Genomic DNA, 25,024 nt, shown 5'->3' with positions numbered 1-25,024 from the left:
TGGTGAGATGATAGACTACATAGGGAGGAAATTGAAGGACTGATGCAATAAAGATTAAAGGCCCAATTCCAACTTGAAATTGATTAACTTTTCATTGCCTATGTTCCATATAGTTTTCAAGAAGGACTGAAGCTTCAGCTTTGATAACGTTCCATAAAGGAGAAAAAAAAATTGAGATGATTTTGCTTTGCTATTATTGAAAGCTCTACTTTCAGGGTGTTTGTTTCAAGGAAAGAAATTACATTCCTTGAAATGACATTCTTAGGAATAATATTTCAAGGAATAACCTTCATACCTATGTGAGAGTTATTTTACAAAATTATTTTTCTTTAGTGATATGAAAAATTGAACAGAATTGTAAAAAAATAGAGTAATAATTAGTAGAAAAACTTATGATAAGAAAAAGAAACTATTGGTCATTTAAAACATGTAGGATGAAATTTTACCTCCTTCCCTTGGTAAGTGAAGCGATTAGTGGATTTAATATGTTTATTTTGTATGTTGATCTTGTAAAATTACTTTTTATATGTTAATATGTGTAACTTTATTTTTTTTATTAAATAGTCTAATAGTTAGAGAAATTCACCTTAAAGGTGAATAAATGAAGTGTTTGAAGTTTGAATTCAAACCCTGCTCACGGAGACACTTTAAGAAGAAACACTCTCAAATTTTAAGCTAATACCACTAGACCAATTTAAATAGGTTGTTTAGTATTGAAGTTATCGTGCTTTGACTTTTATTTCCAAATAACATGAGATCAGAAATTATTTTATTATGGTGATCTCATGAGTTACTTCAATGAATGAAGCATTCGTGGAGTTAGAGTTCCAATCATTTTATTTATTTTTTTAGTATAATTTTTTCTCAATATTTTATTTAAAATTTTATATTTATTTATCAATCAAATTATAATTGATTTTTTAAAAAGGATAACAAATTTTAACTCCCTCCGGTCACTACTATAAGTAAAAATTGACTTTTTAGGTTCATTCAATAAATGATGTATGTGGTCTATATATAAACTACATACATAATTTATTGAATGAATCTAAAAAATGAATTTTTGCTTATAATAGTGATTGGATGAAGTAATTCTAATAAGGGTCATGCTGACATAAGTCATGTTTGTTAAATACTCCTTTTGATCCTTTTTTAAGAGATAAATTGGTCAACTAAAATTGATGTATTTAGTTCATAATGATGATCAAATATATTAATTTTTGTTAACTCGTTCGTGTCTTATAAAAAGGACCGGAGAAAGTAATCAAGAAGAGAACCTTTTATATTGAAAAGTGAAAAAGGAACTATATTAAAAACCTTTAAAAGCACAATATGTTTCTAAAGGAATCAAAGTCAAATATATAGAAAAAGTGAAAGTTAAACCAAAGACTCTCACAACATATAACCAATATAAAAAGAGGGATTATAATGCATAATTTTCAATAAAATTCCAAGTATTCTTTGGTTTCTTTTTAAGTGTTACAAGCAAATATAATTTTTTAGGTTCATTTAATTAATGATGTATGTGGTCTATAATATAAATCAAATACATCATTAATTAAATGAATTTAAAAAGACAAATATACTTATAATTAAGAACGGTGGAAGTGTATGCAAGTAAAATCAAGTAATAATTGAAAGAGTAGCAGTTTCCTTCCAATAATAATACTAGGTGAAAAACGACCCTACATGGAACACTCTACCAAAGATTTTTTCTATTTTCTTTTTCTTCATCTGCTGATGAACCTTCCACGAAAGAATTGTCATACACGTGTCAATCTCTCATAACCATGCAATGACACTTCTAAACTTTTGACGTCAAAAAATATTCAAATATACCGTCACCACATACATTTTGAACTAGTAGCAATTCATGGCACAGAAGAAGTAAATGAAGATACGATAATATTAAATTAAAATATTAATATAATAACCATAATAATTACACTGTGATTGGGTGAAGGCCAAACATCTTCACGAAATTTTAGGTACTAGTCGTAGCAGTCTAAGACTATAGTGGAAATTAGGCCCCACATTAACATATTTGTGGACACCTTTTTCGTCTCAAACAAGTCCAATGTTGTTTTGTTTTGTTGCAACCTTAAAGACGTTTCTGATTATGTTCTAGACTAAACTGTTTTCTATTTATTCACTCTAGCATCACACCTTTCTCATGTTATTCCTTTCTTCTCTCAGATTATTGCAGATTTTACATGCTTTTCACCTGTTAATTTCAGTTGAGTCCTTCCATTGATTTCATAGCTAGAGTTTGGAGTTTCAAAACCTTGAGTTACTGTTATTTTTCACATGCTTTTCACCTTTCCTTTTCATTCTGATGGTTTATATCGTTTGTGTTTTTTGTTTGAGTGAGAGGGTCTATTCATTTTGATTCTGTTAAAGCATTTTATTATCTTTCCATCACTGTTATTAATTTGATGCTTATTCCTTGATACATATTCAATTATTTTGTTGGTCAGTATTTGACCACATAATTAATATGGAGAATATATATATGTGCTTTCTTGCCTTTAATTTATGATATACTATTAATATCACATTGCTAAACATTGGACCAACTTTTTGTTTCTTCTAATTTTTTTTTTTTTTATCACTAACTTTATAACTCTTCAACAACTTCTTGTTCTATTGTAACTCTCTTCTGTTTTTCACCTAAAACAGTGAATTGGCACTTCAGAGATGGCAGAGAAAGAGAGTTTGTTTTCTATAGGTGATTGGATGAGAATACCAATTTGCACTTTCTTCAAGGATGCTAGGTATACCATTTTTTGTCCTATTTCCTCTACATATTTTCAATTATTGTGTTTAATGATTTTGAAATTTAAGTTCTAATTCCTCTAGTTAGCAATTGTATTTTTAGGTGATGCAGAGTGATGAGCTGTTATGTATGATGAACTTTACCTCGTATTTTTAGTTCATTTTTTTTGTTCTTTCAGTAGTTGTTTGTGATGTTCTTTTCATAATTCCATGTACCTAGGTTTAACTCTTGATTTCCTTTTTACTGCAGACTAGTGTTTAAATTAGACGATCTTGGTCGCGAAATATTGTCAATTGCATTGCCTGCTGCAATGGCTTTGACAGCTGATCCTATAGCATCACTGGTCGATACGGCCTTCATTGGCCAATTAGGTATGTTATTAGTTTGTTTGCTTTGAGCTTGTTACATAAATCTTTCTGCAATTAAATTATCATCCAAAAAAGTCGATTGGACATAGCCGTTCAAATTAGTAGAACAAGAACTCTTTTGAAGCACCAACACATGCACAAGATTTGAGTGAGGCCTGTCTCACAAGTGAATTGACAAAAGAGAGTTTCACTAGAAAATATGAATAGAACTATAGGGAAACTAAATGTTGATACGACTCGAAAAATGGATAGAAGAAATCCAAATAATCAATGTAATTAAGCTATACTATGTAATTTGAATTTGTTATAATGTATCAAGTGTTGGATATTATTGGTCTTTACAGGTCCAGTGGAGCTTGCTGCAGTAGGAGTTTCCATAGCTCTATTCAATCAAGCATCAAGGATCTTTATATTCCCACTAGTCAGTGTCACAACTTCTTTTGTGGCTGAGGAAGATGCCCTAAGCGACGCAAGCTCACAGGTAGAGGAGAATGGATGCTTGGAAGCTGCGACACCTCCGGATGCTGAAACCAAAGAGTTCTTACCGCAGAAAAGTACGATTCTTCTACTTTCCTGATAGTCTGCCAAGCCTTGTTTCTCAACAGGAAAACCAAGAAAAAATCCTGATTACTAACATATGAATGTGTTGACAACTCAGATTCGGTTGTTGAAAGCTTTAATGTAGTTAAGGATGATCAACATAAGAGAAGGCAAATTCCTTCAGCTTCGTCAGCGTTATATTTTGGAGGTGTCCTTGGCCTCGTCCAGGCAACAATACTTATTTCTGCAGCAAAACCTTTATTGAACTTCATGGGAGTGACTTCTGTAAGTACTTTTGTATAAACATTACGAGACTTGCTTATAGGCTAATATCACTTCAGTCTTTATTTTAACCTATATCTTTAATGATTTGACCTCGTATCACCACACGATGATTTAAAAGTAATATGGATCATTTGTACAGGATTCTCCTATGCTACATCATGCACAGCAGTACTTGAAATTGAGATCTCTCGGTGCTCCTGCGGTTCTTCTTTCATTGGCGATGCAGGGAGTTTTTCGAGGATTTAAAGACACTAAAACTCCTTTATATGCCACTGGTATGTATGCCTTGACAAACTTCAATTGTTATTTGCTATAGTCTGATTCTTATTACTATATGTTTGTTGTAATCCAGTGGCAGGAGATTTGACGAACATAGCACTAGACCCGCTATTCATTTTCGTATTCCGCATGGGTGTCAATGGTGCAGCCATTGCACATGTTATATCTCAGTATGTTTTACTTGGTTGTGATTCAATTCTCTGATTATAGTTCAATAGAGATTTAAGGAATACTTTATGCAGAGCTATCTTGTCTCTTAATTTCCTTTTGCTTCTTTTTAATTTTGTCATCTCTCATTTTCAAACTAACTGTAAATGTAGGTATCTGCTTTCAGCTATACTCCTGTGGAGTTTGAACAAACAAGTTGATCTTATACCTCCAAGCATCAAACATATGCAATTCGACCGATTTGCCAAAAATGGTAAAGGTTTATTATGCTTGTATATACGAAATGGCTTTGTCATTCATTTTTTTAGCAGAGATATTTTCCCTAGGGATATTATAGAAACAAATTGTTCAATGTTATTTAAAGTTTATACACAAATATGGTGCGTCAAATTTGTCTTAGAAATTTCCTCCATGCTACTCCTTTTTCGTTCAAATCCGTAGTTCTATTGATTGTCCTTCCCGTTTCATTATTTTCATGCAGGTTTTCTATTATTCATGAGGGTCATTGCGGTAACATTCTGCGTGACACTGTCTGCATCATTAGCTGCACACCACGGATCAACATCCATGGCTGCATTTCAAGTCTGTCTGCAGGTTTGGTTGGCAGTGTCTCTTCTTGCTGATGGTCTGGCTGTTGCCGGGCAGGTGAGATATGATTCATTGCTCTCTTGGCTTCTATTAGTTCATAAATAATAACTTCCGAAAAAACATCATCTTGGTTTCAGGCGATTCTTGCAGGTGCATTTGCTAACAAGGACTATGAAAAGGCCTCAACAACTGCTACCCGAGTATTGCAGGTGTTCTACATTATTTTTAAAAAATCGCTGGTCCTTTTTAACAAGGACTATAAACGCCGCTCGCTAATTGCTTTTTGAATAATACATTGAGTTGTAAATGAGGTAGATAGTTATAATGCAGATGGGCATGGTTCTTGGATTGGCACTTGCATTCATTCTTGGAACAGGATTGCACTTTGGAGCTAAATTATTTACAAAAGATATTGATGTCCTCCACCTCATTAGAGTTGGGGTCCCGGTAATTTATTCGTGTTCAAATTTGGAAAGGTTATATTGATAATTTAAATTTTCAAACCCCTTAAAAAGTGGAACTTACATTCATATTAACTCTCTTTCCAGTTTGTAGCACTCACTCAACCCCTGAACTGTTTGGCCTTTGTATTTGATGGTGTCAACTTTGGGGCATCTGATTTTGCATATTCAGCCTTCTCCATGGTATGTAAATTCATCCATGTGTTTAATCTGCTATATTTTAATCTACATCAATCTTAAAGAATCATTGAAAATGATGCAGTTTCAATATACGCAGCACCGATACTTCACATCAAAAACATGTTTGGTGTCTGACATGTCTCCGTGTTCAACACCGACACATGGTCTGACATGTCTCCGTGTTCAACACTGACACATGGTTACGTTTAATTTTCTTCAATTTTTTACTGGTTCCAACATGTCAATGTCGTTTCCGGTGTCCATGTTTGTGTTGGTGTGTTATAGGCTTCAATATCCAAACTTTTGCTACAATGTTTTGTTTCCTTGAGTAACAAGTAATAAGTATGAAGTTAACAACATACAATTAGTTGCATTATTTAATTACGGCATTCTTAATCATCAGGTTATAGTGGCAATTATTAGCATAATTTGTCTACTTATTTTGTCATCTGCTGGTGGATTCATTGGAATTTGGGTTGCATTGACAATCTATATGAGTTTAAGAGCCTTTGCTGGCTTCTTGAGGTAATTATCCTCAAAAATATTTTTGTCCTAATGTTTTATTTCATGTTCTGCTACTTTACTTCCAAGACACTTGCAACATCTGGATGAATTTCATTCAATCAATCAACTACATTAATGCAGGATTGGAACTGGATCAGGACCATGGGAATTCCTTAGGAGCTAACTGCACTAGGCTGGCAACATCAATACATAATCATAGCTAATATTTGGCCACAATTTGAATGTGGTTCACATTATTAAAGGGATCAAATTTTTCCTTTGTTTTTTAGGTCTCTTGGATGATAAATCATTTGAGAAGAATAGGCACTGGCACATGCATGATTGTGCTATCTTGTTGAGGCATCGGTTCAAGATCTACTCAGCTTTAGAAGATGTACAGAATAAACCTCCACAACACAAGTGTATCTCATACTCATAAGAAAATGACATGAAATATGGGATCAAATTGGTGTTTGTAATCATGCAACAAATAAGGCAACACAAGTAACCTATACTGAAAACAATTTTACATGTACGGATTTCTTTTCTTTTTTTGGGTAACAAGAGAATCTTAGCCCAAAAGACAAAATTACATAAACATTAAACAACAACTGGTCATTTTCATGTACCAATTTATTTTTATAATATAAACTTTTGGATATTAACGGCAGAATTTTACTCTTTTAAAGCTGAGAGGACAATTTCCTCAATTTCTCTTCTCTATCGCGCAATATTGACTCCAAATTATTTAACCATATTCTCAAACGGTCAAGAGGGAGACACATGAGATTGAAAATTGTGCATTACACAAACCAATAAATTTGATAATGTGAGACTCCAATACAACTTTAATATCCACCTTCATGTCGAGAATAGATTTAGTCTAATCTCCACATGTCCTACAAAATCAAGCACATAAACTATGTTAAACAAGCTTGTATCCCACATTAAAATGCTAGTTGGTAAAACTAGAACACACAAATATACATTGTAGAACTAAGAAATTTTAACGATGTGAAACTCCAATATAATTTCAATACTTTTCACATCAATTAACATAACAAAAACATAATTAAACAACTTAAATTGATACTAGTAATTCATAAAATAATAGTATCTCAATGTTTACAAGTTATTTATACAAATTACTCGACAAAAAAATATTTGTTTTAAATCATTTCAATTGTATTTGATGTAATGTATAAAAATATAATAACGTGTAAAATTATTCATACATCACTTGGTTCTCTTTACTCATTTTGGGCAAAAGCCGCAACTGAGAAAGAAGGTCGAAATCAATGGCGAATGCAATGTGCAGCAAAATCAACACTCTTCAAAACTCTTCCATACTCAAATCCACCTTCACTTTCATCAGAACCCTTTCCACTTCTTCTCCTTCACCTTCTTCCGATGCCGCTTCCGAAACTACTAAGAAATCAAAGCGAAGAAAGAAGAAAAACTTTTTCGAAGTAGCTCAGTTTTTACCTAACTGGGGAATTGGTTATCACATGGCCAAAACTCATTGGAAGGAAGTTTCTTACGAAATCACCAAACTCAATCTCTACAAGGTTGCTTCTCTTCACATTTCATTTTTTTCTCTTTTAAATTTCACATTTTTACTTTTTTTTTAATTTTTTTTTTCGCAGGATGGAAAACATGGAAAAGCATGGGGTATTGCTCATAAAAATGGTTAGTTGTTTTAATTTTTTTTTTTTTTTTATGGGTTTAATTTTTCTGGTATTCTAGTTATGCTCATAAACTGTTTGATATATGTTCTAAGTCAATTTTTTTTATTTATTTATTTGGTTGATTAGTTATATTGTATGTTATATCATATTCAGTTCATAAGAGCCTTAATTTTCATACTTTGGAATAACATTCAGTAGTAAGTCACCGATTGATGATTTAGGGCATAAGGATTTGCTACACTGTTTAGGAGAATTTATGAAAACATCTTATGACATGTTGATAATTTGTTTTCAGCTTATTTCCATAAGCTCTCCAGGATAGTTTATGAAAATAGCTTACACATTATACAAAAATAGTTTGCTTTTAATTTCTCTTGTGTTATAGAAATAGCTTATTCATAAGCATTTATGTTATAAGTGGCAAAATAAGTTGTTTATCCTAATAGGACCTTGTGAGATAAACCTAAACTTGCCTTTCATGCTACCAATTTCTGGTTGGATTCTGAAGTTAATATCTTTATGTTTTTGGAGGAGAAAGTTTGATACTTGTTGCTCTGTTAGAAACTGCCATTGTGTGATAAAATAACTGCGGCCTTCTGTTTTAAAGCAAAGCAGATCATGGCTGATTGCTCTTTTTTCATAGTCTTATCTTATTTGGTTTGCTTAATCTTGGTTTTTCATGTAAAAGTATTACCTTTGTTGTGTTTTCTTTATCGTTGAGCATAGCGAATACATTTTCTATCCACGTGCTTCGTTGCTTGTAATTTGTTTTTTATATTCTTGTTATGGGGAATTTATTTAGAGTTGTGAATAACTTAAATCAAGATACTGTTTGGGGTGCACATTGTTGATTCTTCAAGTCCTCAAATTATCTTATGATTTTATGAGTTGTGTTTTTTAAGTTTTAAACCATGAATAAGTTAATGTAAGAAAAAAGCTGGATGTATTTTTGTGTGCTGGAACTGTGGATCTTGCTTATTGGAAACTTACCAAAAAGTTTTGTTGATTCTCAAAGAATCCATCTTACTTTTATGTTTAAGGTGGTGTCCTGATAATTCCAATATGATTGTTGATAAATAGTAGACTAACATTTGATTGATGAAAAACTTCTTTAAGCTGGATGTAGTTTTGTTGATAAATAGTTATTTTCAATATGATTGTTGTAGAGTCCTTATAATTCCAGTGACGAGTAACTAACAACTAAAGTAGACTAACATTTGATTGATGAAAAACATGTTTTTAAAACAACCCAGGGTATCCTAGAACATGTTATTTTGTGCTGATGACAAAAACTCCAAAACTTTGACGTGCATTAGTTTTATGGACTTTATGGCGTCAAATGTCAATTGATCCATGTAGCCAACCACACATGGTAAAAAAAGGCTTAGTTGTTGTAAGGTCTCTGAATATTGGGTTTGGGTTGAATAAAGGATCATAAAGTCAGAGTATATTGGGATGAAACTCTGCATGAATCTTCTTGTGCACTATTTAGAATTTTCTCCATGGGACTAAAGTTGATATTATGAATTTTGTTTAATTATGTGGTACTTGGTACATAGTTCAATACTAAGAGAGTGATTTATTCACTATAAAATCTACTGCATCATCAAAAGTCAAAACCTAGAAATTTGTAAAAAATAAAATAAAAAAATTGTTGCAAGTCACAGAACTAAAGTTTTTAGCTAAGTTTTTTGTTTGGAGAGCATATCCGGAACCCCTTTAATTTTTTTATTTATGGTTGTAATCTTGAAGAATGGTATATTAGGTATTACTAGCAAGGATTGTAATTTGGTTGTTCTGCATGTTTATGTTATCTTGGAATTTTATTGGAGTGCAAAAGCTTATTTTTGTTGAACCTACTCAAGCTTAATGGATGGCTGACGTTAAACCAAGACGAAGTCCCTGTCTAACAAACTTTTGTATTGTGACTTGACTGGAGACATAAAGTTGAACTCCATTTTCATGAATAAAGCTATTGATAGTTGAAAAACAAAGTGAATGACACTTCCATTTTATTGATAATTTGTTCTATTCTACTTATAGATAAAATTATTTTATTATAAAAGCCCCTTGTAAATGGTATAGTTAGTAGCACAGCTGAAATTGTCATATTTCAGCTTGACTTGAGATTGGGTTCCTTCTGAGTTGCCAAACTCACTCACTCCTGACAAATAGTTTTAGATTTCAAAGTACAGGGTCTACTCCACAGCAGTTATGATTGAATGTATCTTTGGTTGGGTTTTCATTCTAGGTTAAGATTTTATCCATGTGATCAAAGCAGTAGACTTAACCTAGAAAATGAAGATGTGGTTTGTTTCATCAATTCTAAGTGCGTGGTGTATAAATGTAAGGTATTGCATATCAGCAGGGGTTTTCCATGCAAGTGTTATTATGGTAGCTGCTTGTACATGCTCATGACTTTGAATGCTTTCAATCTTTATACGAGGTCAACACTATCTTTTTCATTGGTGTAATTGTGTTCCAAGTAAAACTATATGGTCTGTTATAAATCTCATAAAATTTGCTTGTACTACAATTGTATGCGTTGCTTGTGTGGAAGCTTAGAGGCTTAACTGTTGAATAAATTCTGAGATGAATTTGTTCTTGCAATAATTTGGTATGAAACATTATGTATAAAAAAATAAAGTGTGCATTGTATGAGTTGTTCTTTTTCAGCACTTATTCTCTGCCATGCTTTGATATCATGTAAACTATTGCAGGTTTGCCTATAGTAGATGCTCCTAAAAAAATTAGTGGAGTTCACAAGCGTTGTTGGAGGTACCTCCCAAGTGTAGTAAAAGCATCAGAAAGTTCACCAACCTTGACAAGTTCCACAGACAGTGACTTAAAAGTTGAAACCCAAGCAAGTTAATGCTTCATAGTGACTTCGGATTTGGACTTGTGTTATCGACATTATGGATTAATGTTATCAACATTATACCTTGTGTCTTAGATTAGATTTTCAATTGCCATAGTTCTTTTTTACTATGTTAACATTTTGAGTCAATTGTGAAATAAACCTTTGGCATTCATGTAAGGTTCTTGTGCTTCTTTCTTTTAAATATCTGATTAAATGACCTCCAGACCATGAAATTTGCTTTCGGAGTAAGCTGAATGGATTTAATTCTTCTTTCTTGATGGGTATTTGTCTTTGGCCTTCTACTTTATATCTATGTATTATTTAAAAAAAAAAAAAAAAGCTTCTTATTGCAAAGCCATTTACCTACGAAACTCACGAACAAAAATTTCAAATAAAACTCACTTTAGATTATGAAATAAATACTGAGGCAATAATTAACAAATCATAGAAGGAATGTGGAAGATGTATGTCTTTGCAAGGGTGCAGTTCTGTATATGGCAGATTTGTCACAACTTGCTTCCTACAATAGAAATTCTTGCTCATAGAGGGGTTGATGTCTCTCCTACTTCTCTGCTATGTGAGAATGAGGAAGAGTACATTTAACATTGTTTGTTCTTGGTGCTCATCAATTTAGTCACGATAACATTTTGCGTTGGATTGTCAAATGTATGTGATGTTAGTATTATTGATCCTGTGATCATGGATTCATGTGGAACATTTTTGCCTCTTGGAATGAAATCATTTTTGAAGAATTACATTCGATTCGACATTCAATTATATCAGCTTCCGTAGAGTGGTCTCATTCTCCTATTTGCGAGGTCCGATGGCAGAAGGTTGATCAGGATACACTAGAGCTTAATGTAGATGACATTGCTATGACTAATCCACTGAGAGCAGAATTGAAGGACTTGTATAGAATTATGATTGAGCTTCTAATTTGGATTTCATAGGAGTATAGGATGGTCAAATATTCTTCACGAAGAGATTGAGATTCTCCTTGTTAGTCTCAAATTGTTGGCTAGCTAGCTAACTTTCAGAAGATTATACTCTATTTTGATTCTCTCACATGGTACCATTTGGATCTATGGACACTCATCGCTTTTATTATTTATTATTATGTCAATATATTAAAAATCATCACAAAGTACGTGAAGAAAGATTGCAATTTTTCTCTCTTCATCACACTCTTCATGAGGACAATAGTTGTACAAATATTCTAACGAAATTGTAAGCTAATTGTTTGGGCACCTTAATTAATTATTGTCTGAATTCTGAAGCGTTGTCATGTCTCTTCTCATCTTTATTAGTTTATATTGTTGGAGTGTCTTCTTAAAACTTAAATATATTTTATTGTTGGAGTATCTTTCACTAGAACTTTTTTTTTTAATGAGAGAATTACCTAGTTCTTCTCCTTTTGTTTTTGTTTTCCCCCTTATTTTTTTTGATGAAGAGGAAATTAAAAGATAAGATAATCAAATTAGTTAATCCGTTGCCTAAATATCCCAGAGGTTGTTTTCCCCCTTATGTAACCCAAAACAAAGCCCTATATCAACATTAAATAAACTAAAAAAATCCATTAAAAAAACAATTGTTTTCCTAGACCTTGCATATATTATACATTGTCCTTACTAATTGAACTAAACTCGCAAGTACTGTAAAAGAAATTGTTATAATATTATAAACATCTCTATAAAAATTTATTCAAAAATATGAAATATATACATGATTTGATTTAAAAACGGAACCATAAGTGAGCGTAGAAAATTGTTGAGAGACCAAAATTTGATGAAAAATTATATACTTAAAATTAAAAAAAAAATTAAAAATTATAGGCACCATAAACATATTTAATTCTAAATGAATTATATTTTTTTTTTCAAAAGAAAAAAAAAAGTTACTTTAAAACGTGTCCACTCCTTTGACGTTAAAGAGTGCCGTCAAGTTGAGTTTCGTCCCAAAACCCTAAATCATATATTGAAGCGAATCGAAAGTTTTAGGGTTTAGTTTTGCAGCTTACAATCAACAATGGCCGCAAATGGAATGCCCCCTTCTGGTCTCGATAAAGATCAGGCAGGTATTCTTTTCATTTTTCTGTTTCTCTATGCTTTCTTCCAAAAATTTATCCCCGTTTTCATTTCAACTTTCAGTTTTTAATTTTCGGTGTTGCTCTTTGTGATTTTTCTATGTTTGATTAATTTTTTTTGGATGTGTTTGAATAATTAATTGGGTAATTATGCAGATATTTGGAATGGCTGAAAAAGAGATGGAGTATAGGGTTGAATTGTTCAACAAGTAGGTTTCCTTTTCATTATTGCATTAGCCATTTTTACTTTTTAATCAGTTGGATTTTTTAATAAACCATCGATTTAGGGCCTGTTTGGATAAACAACTTATTTGCAGTTTATAGCACAAGTGATTATGTATAAGCTTACATAAGCTATTTTTATGGCAAATGGTAAAATGAAGTTAAATTGTTTTTGTATATGCTACAAGATGTTTCAAAAGCTATCTTGGAAAACTTAGGAAATAAGTTGAAAAAAGCTTATGAAAAATGTCATAAGCTGTTTTCAAAAGTTCTCCCAAACAGCCTCACTAAACTTTTGACTGCAGATAAGCTCAAATAAGCCAATCCAAACAAGCCCTGGTCTCTAAACTATAGGCCGTAAAGTATATAAAATCCATCAATTTAGACTCTGCTATCAAGATGTTAGAGATTAAATTAAATTGATGGATTTTCATCTATTTCGACAGGTTTCATATGATTTATAGACTAAATTGACAGATTTCATATACTTTAGGGACTAATTATATTTATGCAGTTTAGGGACTAAGTTAGATAAAGGCTGATAGTTTAGAGATTGAATTGATGGTTTATTCTAGATTTTTTTATTGAACATACATAGATTTCTCTGTCACTGTCATGTTCTCTTGCTTTCGGTATTAACTAGAATATTTATCTTGTTGTGCATTTCTTGTGTGATTTTTACAACTAGTTATATTGAAGGTTTGTTGTTGGCATAGTTATTAATTTGGTTTACCCCTTTTTGTGTATACCATTCAGGATGACCCAGTCCTGCTTCAATAAGTGTGTTGACAATAAGTAAGAAAAAGCTCTTTTTCTGTTGCGTTAGTTGTTCGACTCCTGTTATGACTTATGAGTGATATAATTTGTTTGTCACTTTATCTTCTCAGGTACAAGGAGTCCGAGCTAAATATGGGTGAAAACACCTGCATTGACCGCTGTGTTTCCAAATACTGGCATGTAAGATGTTCCTTATGTTTCTTTTAGGATTGGATGGGTCAAAGTTTTTTTTTTTTTTTGCAAATCCAATATTTGCCTGTTTGTTTCTCGTGCTAAAATAGTTTCTCAAATGTTTAAAGGTACAATTTTAGTTGGTTTACTATCTGTTAAAATGTGCTCTTTTTGAAGTCTACCGTTTTTTGCCTTGATAGTTTGATGCAATGCAAAACAATTTAAGCGCTTTGATCATAGAAGTTATGATCTAAATATGGTTTTTACTTTGGAAAATGCTGATTTCTACAATGGTTAGCAGTGATGAAACACGAGTGATTTTTGGCTGTTGATTTACACCATGGCTATTAAATACAGATATAACCGTTTTTGCATATTTTTTTTAACGAAACATGTACAATTCTTACCTTTTGTGTTCAATACCTTCGTAATATTTAGCAATCCTCTTTTACTTTTGGAATCATGGAAACTGCACTTGTTAACTATAATCACTGCCTTGTTGTCTAACTGGTGTTTTTTGTTGTTGTTAGGTGACTAATCTAATTGGTCAGCTTCTTGGTACTGGCGGGAAGCAATGATTCAAGTATATTATATTTGTGTTCTATTTTGCGGTTTGATCTACCTGAGCTAGGACTGCAGTATTAGTAGTTGCAACCTGAGGAAGCTTAAATTTAATATTTTGCAATGTCTTTATTATTTCCCATGACTATGTTGAGGTCAAGCTATTTTATCAAGAGTTAATACCTGTTGTGAGCTTGAGATAGCTCACAGAAAACTCTAGAATAATTTACTCAGTTAATTTAGTTCATTTTTCCTTTCTAATTTGATTCTTTAGTTTTACCTTCCGTTTATGGCATTTTGTCAAAAAATATTAGATTAAATTATTTGGTTGCGAGCTAAATAAATCAATGATTCTTTAAGGACACACTGAAAATAATGAGGATGGACAGAGACAAATAATTACGTAATTAATTTGAACTTTGAATCTTGTTGAAGATAATAATACAGCTATTGTTTAAGATAATAATAATAATAATAATAAGACTATGTTCATGTTTCCAATGTCGTGCCTTCTTGAAGACTTTGTTGTGCATCAATGTCCATCCCAAGGTTGAAGAAGGCCACTGCTTGAAGATAGAATGCAGTAGGCCAGGTGTTTTTGAACTGTCCGCATTTGGAATGAAAGCTGTGTTGCAAGGAAAGGGCACAAGGCAAAAAATGTAAAGCAAGGTTAATAAATGTCAAGTTTTTTTTTTTTTTTTTTAACTCTCCAGTTCCTAGATCAAGCTTTGACAAGAACCGTAGTATACAAAAACATTGCTAATCGTTGAACTACATAATTAAACTTTTTCTAAAGAAATGTCATATTTTTAAGCAATCAAACTTATTTTAATACGTAGAAAAAAAAAATCTGACAGTTTATCAAACCTTGATCACCAAAGTAATTGATAAAAACATATTCTTTTTGACCAAAAAGTTGAAGTTAAAACACGAGAGAAACATACAAATATACCCAAAAGCAAGTTAGTAAATTTATAGCATTGAACACTATATATTATGAATTCTAGGAAAAGACCAAGGTTAGCAGCTGGTAAATTTGTCATCAAGAAGCTTTGAAAAATTTGTTTGGACCAAAAATAATAAGTAAAGCCTATCCCTATCAAAGAAATATTCTCTTAACAAAATCAGCAGCACTGAGAAATAATGTGGAGCAGCTTTGATTTACCTCATTTGCAACGTCTTCATCCTTGTATTCCACTCTTTCCAAAATTTTGTGTATAGTAATGAGATCTTTTCTAGAGCAAGCTTGACCAAACGGTGTCAATGAAACTGTTTCAATTGATGGTTCACTCTCATCTAGTATACCCAATAAAACAAGTGATGAAACCTGCCAAATAACACTAGCTCTAAACCAAATAAATTGTGCTTCTATCAAGCTTCAATAATATGACACAATACTTGATTGACTTGGGCCATGTTTAGATAAAAAGTTTAAGTAAGTGTTTATCGTTCAATTGCTTATGTATAAACTATTTCTATAACAAAAGAAAAAATAATGTTCACTGGTGTTCATGTAACAAATACTTGTTTTACAAGCTATCTTAGAAAGCTTATGGAAATAAGCTAAAAACAACTTATGAACATGTCATAAGTTGTTTCCACAAGCTCTTACAATCAGTCTCACAAGTGTTTATGCCAACAAATAAGCTTTAAAAAACCAATCCAAACAGCCTTTGTTACAGAGAACAGAAACAAAAAGTAACAAAAGGGGAAAATAAGAAGCTCGCTCATACTGAAGTTTCTTTCTAAAGATGAGTTAAAGCATTCACAAGTGACTTGGCATTTGGTCTTTCACGAGGTACGTACTGCAAATAATGTAAAGCTAATCTAACTAACTCGGTTCCATCATCGTTTGAAAAACGACCTTCCAAACATGAGTCCATTAGCAGTGGAAAATTTCTAGCTCGGATTAGGTTGAGGGCCTGCATGTAAAAGGATTATGACGCCAACATGTGGGGACTAGTAATAATTTGAAGTAATTAAATGTAACTACATGTGTTAGTGTCATACACACGAGCCAGACACAAACGTTCTTCAATTTGAAGTATCCGTGCTATATGGATTATGGTCTCCATTTTATTCACAAACAAACTATAATTACTGTGAGCATTGTAAACCCAACCGTCCAAGGACGCTACTGTCAGTCCAAGTCCAATAAATTTCAAGCACAAGTTGTCAAAACTTCTATGAATCAAAGCAAAGATTCACTAAACAAAATAAACACAGTGCAATGAAATAAAGAGAAGTGTGAAGCGGGTAACGAGAGATTATACATGGCTGGGTGGGATATGCTTTCCCCTCAGAAGAACAAGCAAAAGTGTTCCAAAACTGTAAATTACACTTTCTGGAGTGACTTTTCCTGCAAATTTCAATTAACAGTGCTGGTTTAGAAAAGAAATTGATCAAGTAAGAATGCATGAAAAATGTTGACTATTTCTGCATCATTTTTGGATGGATAGATGCCACCAGAGGCTAAAAATGAAGGAATCTAAAATTGCAGGGATAAGATCTATAAAAACAATTCAGGGACTAAAACCAAATTTGACCTATATTACAAGGATCAAAAGTGTTATTAACCCTCATTTTTTTCTTTAACTTTTACCTGTCCTCGAATATTCTGGATGGATAAAAGCTAAATTTTTACCGTATCAAGTAAGCCTTTATGAAATTATGATTAGGTTTTAGTCTCTTTTGAATCATCATGTTTTTATTAACTATTTCCATATCTGTTGCTTTTCATTAGTCCAAAAAAAAACAATCTAGGGTTGCCATTCTGTCCACCATTGATACCATATTTAAACAATAATTAATAAAAACATGATGATTTAAAAGAGACTAAAACCTAATCATAAAAGCTTACTTGATCAAACAAAATTATGCAGTATTCCAAAGCTTGTGCTAAATACAAGACCACTCTCAACCTCACTGCCCATTTCATAGGCTGAGGCTCCCCTACCAGCATATAGCTCACACAATCACAAACTAGTATTCTACATGAAGTTTAAGTATTCAAAAACTATACATTAACAAAATATGGATAGAGCAGATTCTTAAATTAAGCCCTTTATTTAGCTTCTTTACTTGTGTATCATGGATCATGGTCATGAATATCTCGAAAAACCTCCTCTTATTTTTTATTATCTAGTTTGCTATGTCGTGGGAGACTAAGATTAACTCTTTCTACTAATTTCAATCACAGTTGGTTCCTTTATTTTTGTTAATCAATAACTAGTAATAACTGAATTAATTAGTGTGCTCTTGTTGATTGATGATGAAATTGCACGGAAGAAACAGAAAAAATAATGAAATGAAAACTCACAGTGAAAGAGATGCTTATAGAGAGTTTCATTAGGCATAAACTCTGCAACTAGCAATCTCTCTTCTCCTTCCCAGCAACAACCAACCAACCAAGTAAACTAAACTCTCATTTTGCAGTTTCCCCACTTCTCGTGCTTCCTCCTAAAATACTCAACCAAACAAAACACATCAAACATCAATTTCCATCATATGTAGCACCGACATTTTAAATTGTAGGTGAGTTAGAGTGTCCGACACATGTCAATGTCTGACACCAACACAACACTCGCACTTGTGATTACATACCATAACTTTTATTTTCTCAACTATTATCAGTGTCTATATGTGGTTCACTCACACGCATGCAAAATGCAAAATTAAAATCAATAGAGAAGCAAAAATGAACTAGGAATTGGTGTGAATCAGGCCAAGCAGACTTGTTAAAACGCTTTACAGCAACCAACATTTGATCTTCAATCATTCCTTTGTAGACAACATTGGGAGCCTTCTCACCATGTTCTGATACAATGTTGTCGGGTGAAAATCCTGACGTGGAAGTTCTTAGTTGGTTTGGTCCAAGCTAAACTCAGTGAAACCACCCCAAGCATCTTTCTCATCACCCTTGTTCCCATCATCTATGTCCATAATGAATCAAATCAACGTTAAAAAACAAAATTTGAATTTGAAAAGGACGCTGATAAAAAATGCTTTTGTTCTTGTCTTTTCGTTGGCCCAGATAGTGTGACTAGTAAGATACGTTCACCATGATCAGTTAAGTGATGAAGAGTGGATTTGTGTTGGAGGGCAAACAGCATAGACAGAATTTAGAGCAATGAGCTCTCATTACTGAAAATGCAGTAGAATACTACAGCACCACTTCTGTCTTCTTCTTGCCCTTGTTGTCTGTATCCTCTATGTGTATATAACTAGATGAAAAGAAAAAGTGGTGACAGAGGATGAAGAGAAGAGAGAAAGTTCAAAGGATTTGTGTTTGGTGGTATCAGTCCCTCACCACCATTCTCCATCATTTGCTCTTGCTGTCTCTGCTTTATCATTATTCTTCTATTTTCTTCTTTTCCAAAATTCTTACGTTGGGCAATTTGTTATGGTCTGTTCTAAAAAACAAACCATTTTTATTTTCAACACACACACACACAGCTAGCTAGTGGTGAGGTTTGGTATTTTGGTCCAATAGTAAGATGGTAAAACTAATATTTCACATCTATATTTATACAAATTGAAATATAACTTTCTCTTGTACAGAGGAGTGAAACTTTGACATGAGAAGAGATGATTATTTTTTATTTTTTTTAAAGAATGAGAAGAGATGATTATGTAATTTAAGTTTCTAGGAGAATAAGAATGTAAGCTTTTCTTTGAAATACAAATAAATATCTGTCATTAGGCAACATAATATGAATGTTATGAAATCAGATACATCATATTGAAAGACTGTTATTTTATTTGGTCAGACTGAGACAATTTCCCATCATACACAGATAATATTATAGCAGTAATTATATTATTTACCCTTTTAATTGTCTTTGCTTATCATATATATTATAATTAAGATATAGAGGAATGCTAGCAACACTCTATTTTGGACACTTTCTTTAACACTCACTCTTTTATTGGATAAAATCAATGTATGTCCCACCACTTTTATAGCGTAGTTACTTTTTTATTCACCTTATTATAGTCATGTGTGATTTTAATCTGTAAACACTTAACGATTGTGGTTCAATTGGTAGAACATGATAATCTTGTGGGAAATATGTGATTTCAGTATCAGAGATTAATCAAAAAGCAAGCGGATCATATCAAAACTGCAACAAATAATGGTGGCCTTTTGGCTTACACCCTATTTGAAACCTTGAACTCCAATCAACAAAGGGTCTTTTCTTGATCAACCTTTCCAGCTTTGTGCTCACTAGTCAGTAGTCACTGCTGACCTAAACCCAAATTCTGTTGCGACTTGCGATTTTTTTCCTTCCTGGATATGGTTAACATGTGACTTGAGCTGTGATTCCTAAGATTTGTGCTAAGAACTACAGTTAGTACAAATAACATTTCTGGTCTAACATTATATTTAGTTATTTACAATGAAACTATGAGATACACCCTCTGGTCATTATTATAAGCAAAACTTTGCATTTTAGATTCACTCATTAAATGATGTATATGGTCTATAATAAAGACTATATACATCATTAATTGAATGAATTTAAAATGCAAAATTTTGCTTATAATAGTGACCGGAGGGTGTATTTGCAACTGATTTCCAAGATTAATACGCCTTGGTATAATCATCCTTGCTAATGAGATATCTATAGACTGGGGAGGACTAGCGGCATATATGTTCCTACTTCTTCAACCTTTGCAACTTCGTATGTTCCAAATGTACTTTCCGTAAATCATTCATGTACGAATCTCTCGAGTTTGTAAGTTGAAACACCAATCATAAACTGAAAGTACGTACGTATTGAACTCAGCTCTAAGATTCTGACACCAATGATTTACCAAAATTTACATATGGAACTCAATTGTCAACTCCCTTTTGGAAATCAGGCTTAGTAGTACACTTGTTCATCACATAACTTCAAGATGCCATTTTGAATGTGGTCACTTACCCATTCGGTAAAACGACTCTAATTACATGATTTATTGGTCAACCAGGTGAGTGAGACAAAAATGAAATACCAAAAGATAAAATGCAATTTACTGCTATTCACACTTCAACTAGTTGTTAGTTGACAATGATTATTTATGATCGAGTTATGAGCTTGCAAGGCTTTCACCTATGCAGCACATAAGAATAACATACTGCTCTAGTCAAAAAACAAATATTTGCTTGTTACCCACGTTATGCACTTAATGGCAATGAGACATAAGATTTGACTTTACTCCATAAAAATTATACCCTTCCAACTGGAGAGACAGGAGGATAAGCAGCGTAACTTGCAGGAATGTCGTCAGATTTACCATGACCCTTTAGTTCCCCTGTTTGAACCAGTAAAGATTCCGCCCGATTCTTTCCCTCGTAAGGGAGTTTGCCATCCACCATTGCAATGCAAATGGAGAATGCTTGCAAGGGTGAAAGAGATGAACCAAAAGCTACTGAATATACTCCAGGTTCAAAATGGGAAAAATTGAAAACAGGACGGTTATCTTGACATTGTTCAGTCCCCTGTATTTAGCATTCATGGTTTAAATAAATTAGTAATCAATTATCTACAGGCTAACCAACTAAGTTAATCTGCAATATGCTAGGAAGGATAACCAACTTAAATTAATGGAAGAGAAAATACCTGGAAGAATAGCTCATACTGATCTGCAAAATAAGCTTCTGATGTTCTTGATTTTCTGCACGTTTGATTATTGTTGGCAAGAATTTTTAGCTTACAAGCCAAATCCCAACCTCCGCAATCACAGGATCCACCAGTTTTCCAGCGCTCAATCAGCGACGAAGGTCCACCATCACTTGGAAGACTATGAACCCCACTTGGAAGCACCACTGTTACCTGTAATAGGTCTTCGCATTCATGCTGATGTGTATAATTGATAGCTTTGGGTGATTTGACAGCTATAGCAGCAAGCTCGTCATCTGGCTGATAGTCAGCCACCTGAGCATCTCCTTGCTTTAGCTTTACAGAAAACAAAACAAACTCTTTTGTGATAGATTCCACACGGTTCTGGCTATTTGAATCATCATAGTGCAAATCAGAAAGCTTCATTTGAGCAATGACATGGCGAACGTAATCAGGACCTTTGCTTTTTCCTGTGTTATTTGTCCGACTTCCATTCTTCTTTTTAACCTCCCTAAATGTGAAAAAGGTATAGATACAACTGCATTCACCTTGTCTTGGGAAGGTTGAGTACTTCACTGTGGCAGCGAGAATGTTGCTATTGTTGCCAACAGCAAATGTAAAAAGGGGCTGACCATTCTTCATGGATATTCTCAGTAGAGCTTGAGACGTAGAAGGTATAAACCTCTCTTCACTTGACGATTCCGCAGTGTTAACTGTGGAACAACCAAACCTCTGGTCCTTGTCCATTTCTTTCTCAGGTAGTATAGTGGAATATTTCCCATTACCTGACCTACCACTCTTATTTGTTACCACAGACTCTTTCTGAAATAAATTTATGGAGTGATGGCAGTTTGCTGCCTTAGGTTTCAGCAGTGGATCAAGTAACCTCCGTAAAGGGCTTGACCTGCTTTTACCAGCAGCACCTGATTTGTTGCCTGAAATGTTTGAACCAGCATAACCTCTCGCATTTTCTGAATCTTTTTGAGATAACTCCATGGATTTATGGCAGTTTGCTGCCTTTGGTTTCACCAATGGATCAAGGAATCTCCTCAAAGGGCTGGACCTGTTTTTGCCAGCATTTCCAGGTTTATCACTGCCTGTGATGTTTGAGCTAGCATGACCTCTCACATTTTCTGAACTAGGTTTATTTGTGGCTACGGAGCTCTGGTGTGGAACATATGCAACCTCTTTACAGCCAGAAACTTTATTTGTGAAGCCCATGCTGAAGCTAAGTCGACGGAAAGGTGAAGAGCTTCTTGGTTTCTCAGTAGTAACTTTCTGGTCTACTTCTGTAGGAGGTGCATTTGCAGAGGAAGATACAGCAACAGGGCGCTTCCTTTCCTCGGCCTTTCTAGATCTGCATGGACTCATTCCCATTCTGACGGGTACAGGTGCCAAAGGTTCTGAAAAGGTAGAAACAGGAATTTTGAAACTTTCGGCATCAATGGAACTAGGTTGTGACTCTTTAGGCTGGGAATGGCTTTCTCTAAATTCATCTGGCAGAGAACAGGAGTGTGAAACATTGCAATTCAGATATGTACAGGAGGGTTCCTTCGGATTTACAAATAATCTTGTTTGACTATGGCTTCCTAACTTCTGATCCAAGGTTGTTCGCATATCAGGAGCTCTACAATGATTGTTTTTATGAGGGTTGTCTCTAGGTAAAATAAGAACAATTGGTTTCTTTTTCCCAAGGATATCATGTGCATTAACACCACTACTTTGTTCTCTTAAATTCTCCTTTTTCTTTTCCATTTGATCATCTTGCGTGCTCATTTCCAACTTAGCATGTGATGCTGCCTCGTAAGTCTGGTCATGTGACAAGATGCCACTTTCCTTAATAATATGTGGATGTAAATGTTTCCTGTCAGATCCTTTCAGTATACTTGTAGGATGGTTTCGGGAAAGATGATCAATAGTCCGGACATTTTTTCGCTGTATGTCAATACTACTGTTGCCATCTCTTAGATTCGGACGATTTCCAGCATTCTCTCCAGAGGATCTGACAGCTATATAATGGTCTTGCTTTGCAGAAGCCATAGAGTGAGATTGCACTGATTGTGGGATTATCCTTTGACGAGAAGGAGACCAATTTAGACCCCTTCTAGAATTACCACATAACTCCTCAGTACGAATAGAAGTTGATGTATTACTAGAAGATGTTGAGTTCCGGCTACTTCTAGGGGGTACAAGTTTATTGCTATACTGCCAACGCTCCAGACTGGTCCAATCAAGGACCCCAACATTCAAAGCTTTCTCCGGGATTTTTTCTCCCCTCTCCAAATAACCTGGTAAAGTTTTCATGTGCTTAACAAGCTCATCTTCATCATTTTCCCTTTTACAAGTTTGCTTTTGTTGATTCGAAAAACCTTTTAAAGATTTGTCTGCCTCGTCTTTGGTAGCTTCACGATGAAAATCAGCATACGACAAAGAAGAGTTCTCAGGTTTGAACCCATCAATAGGTTTTCTACTCATGCTGGTGGATAACTTTCAGGATTCAATTCTAACCTGATATCAAGTGGATAAACATCCAACACACTGGCTTTGAAAATACCCTTTTGCCTTCCAAAGAAATTTCAGTTTGGAAAATATCAATGCTCGCTATCCAGCTGCAAAACTGAATTACAATTACGAATCAAACTTCCAAAAACAAAGATTTCATAAACTGAATTATCACATACGAAACTAAACATACAAACAAACAAATATATTAATATCAAATCAAGGGTATCCTCTACAACTAATCCTACATTATTATTTCCTTTTTGATAAGATTCTTAACTACTCCCATATTAGATTTGTTTCCTCATTTGAATAATTACATGAAACAAATGCAAAACTAATAACAAGTAATATTATTATAATAGCAAGCAGTTAGAAGTACACCAAATACAAAATGAAATTAATCAAATGATTGAGTGGTTAATGTGCTCCGCCAATAGACAGATCATTCAATAAAAACGGGTTCAATTCTTGGGTGGAACAGTTATTTACGAGGCTTTACTTACCTCTCAACTGAACTCTAGATTATCAGGACCATTCCACAGGAACCGAAGGGTTAACAAAACAAAAACAAACACCCAAAAACATATGGAAGAGAAAATAAACCTGTTATGAGATTAATTTGATCAGCGGCCGCGAAAAATGAGAAAATCCAACTGGGTAGTTAATCACAATTGAGCTAACAGGTAAAGGTTGTAGCTCAAAACTCAAGTGGAGCGTTTTGGTTTGAAATGTTGTTCCTAAAAAATCTGATACTAATAGTAACAAGTTTGAATTGTTCACATAACTTAACCTCTCAAGAATAGCACAAATTAAAAATAAAAAAAAATAAAAAAAATAAAAAAAATAAAAAGTATACGTTAATTAATGAATTAATGCAACAAAAAAAAAAAATCAAAAACGAATAATGCAGGGACAAAACCGAAAATCACATAAGCTAAAATTGCGGAAGCGCTTATAAAACAAACGATAGAGGTACACGCAAGCAAACACATTTTCTGATTTTCATCATGCAATTGCAAAAACAAACAAAAAAGGAAAAAAAAAAAACGAAACAACGGAAAAATAGGGACACCTTTGGATATTGCTAAAAAAAGCAGTTTCTGCGATTGATTGATTGATGAATCGAAATGCGAAAAGTAAAAGCTAAGATGTGATTTGAAGGTTACCGGAGAAGCGAGAAATGAAAGGAAGGAGTGTCGGTGGCGTTAGAAAACGACGTCGTAACAGAGTGAAGTGCAAGAAGAGCAACACTTCCAAAACGACGTCGTGGAGTGTTGTTACTATTGATTCAATCCAATGTGTGAGAGTTGTTGAGACAGAGAGATTGATTTTTGTGCAGTGAGTATTGTGATGTCACTGTGCCTGCCTGCCTGCCTGCAATGAAGTGTGTGAAAACTGAAGAG

General features: G+C 33.6%; 4 protein-coding genes across 9 annotated transcripts; 3 read left to right on the top strand and 1 right to left on the bottom strand.

The window, feature by feature from the left end:
* The first annotated feature begins 2,068 nt into the window (after nt 1–2,068).
* LOC11422671 (protein DETOXIFICATION 42) lies at nt 2,069–6,757 on the top strand. Of its 2 annotated transcripts, XM_039830866.1 has the most exons (14): nt 2,073–2,236; nt 2,680–2,774; nt 3,026–3,147; nt 3,489–3,698; nt 3,803–3,969; nt 4,109–4,244; nt 4,322–4,418; nt 4,569–4,669; nt 4,898–5,061; nt 5,142–5,213; nt 5,335–5,451; nt 5,553–5,648; nt 6,049–6,170; nt 6,291–6,757. In XM_039830866.1, the coding sequence occupies exons 2-14, from the start codon at nt 2,698–2,700 to the stop codon at nt 6,331–6,333; spliced, it is 1,524 nt and encodes a 507-aa protein (XP_039686800.1). In that variant the 5' UTR covers nt 2,073–2,236; nt 2,680–2,697; the 3' UTR covers nt 6,334–6,757. The 2 variants fall into 2 exon arrangements, with proteins under 2 accessions (XP_024632552.1, XP_039686800.1); XM_024776784.2 differs by lacking the exons at nt 5,553–5,648; nt 6,049–6,170; nt 6,291–6,757 and having other exon boundaries at nt 2,069–2,236; nt 5,324–5,451.
* Nucleotides 6,758–7,373: 616 nt separating this feature from the next.
* Nucleotides 7,374–10,946, top strand: LOC11414999 (uncharacterized). Its single transcript, XM_003597371.4, has 3 exons — nt 7,374–7,717; nt 7,796–7,838; nt 10,558–10,946. Exons 1-3 carry the CDS (start codon nt 7,448–7,450, stop codon nt 10,707–10,709), a joined length of 465 nt encoding a protein of 154 aa, XP_003597419.1. The 5' UTR covers nt 7,374–7,447; the 3' UTR covers nt 10,710–10,946.
* A 1,655-nt stretch (nt 10,947–12,601) lies between these two features.
* On the top strand, nt 12,602–14,795 carry LOC11418085 (mitochondrial import inner membrane translocase subunit TIM10). 2 transcript variants are annotated; one of them, XM_003597368.4, is made up of 5 exons: nt 12,602–12,767; nt 12,937–12,989; nt 13,759–13,797; nt 13,890–13,959; nt 14,481–14,795. In XM_003597368.4, exons 1-5 carry the CDS (start codon nt 12,723–12,725, stop codon nt 14,526–14,528), a joined length of 255 nt encoding a protein of 84 aa, XP_003597416.1. In that variant the 5' UTR covers nt 12,602–12,722; the 3' UTR covers nt 14,529–14,795. The 2 variants fall into 2 exon arrangements, with proteins under 2 accessions (XP_003597416.1, XP_003597417.1); XM_003597369.4 differs by having other exon boundaries at nt 12,602–12,771.
* A 4,776-nt stretch (nt 14,796–19,571) lies between these two features.
* On the bottom strand, nt 19,572–25,024 carry LOC11427774 (uncharacterized). 4 transcript variants are annotated; one of them, XM_003597366.4, is made up of 3 exons: nt 24,788–25,024; nt 21,117–23,733; nt 19,572–20,995 (listed from the first exon to the last, which is right to left on the bottom strand). In XM_003597366.4, the coding sequence occupies exons 2-3, from the start codon at nt 23,589–23,591 to the stop codon at nt 20,723–20,725; spliced, it is 2,748 nt and encodes a 915-aa protein (XP_003597414.1). In that variant the 5' UTR covers nt 23,592–23,733; nt 24,788–25,024; the 3' UTR covers nt 19,572–20,722. The 4 variants fall into 4 exon arrangements, with proteins under 4 accessions (XP_003597414.1, XP_024632550.1, XP_024632548.1 ...); XM_024776782.2 differs by having other exon boundaries at nt 21,117–23,725; XM_024776780.2 differs by lacking the exon at nt 24,788–25,024 and adding an exon at nt 24,225–24,385.

This window comes from Medicago truncatula, chromosome 2 (genome assembly GCF_003473485.1).
Source record: "Medicago truncatula cultivar Jemalong A17 chromosome 2, MtrunA17r5.0-ANR, whole genome shotgun sequence".
Lineage (NCBI taxonomy): Eukaryota > Viridiplantae > Streptophyta > Magnoliopsida > Fabales > Fabaceae > Medicago > Medicago truncatula.
Note: the sequence above shows the minus strand (reverse complement) of the source record. Positions and strands in the feature narration are given on the sequence as shown.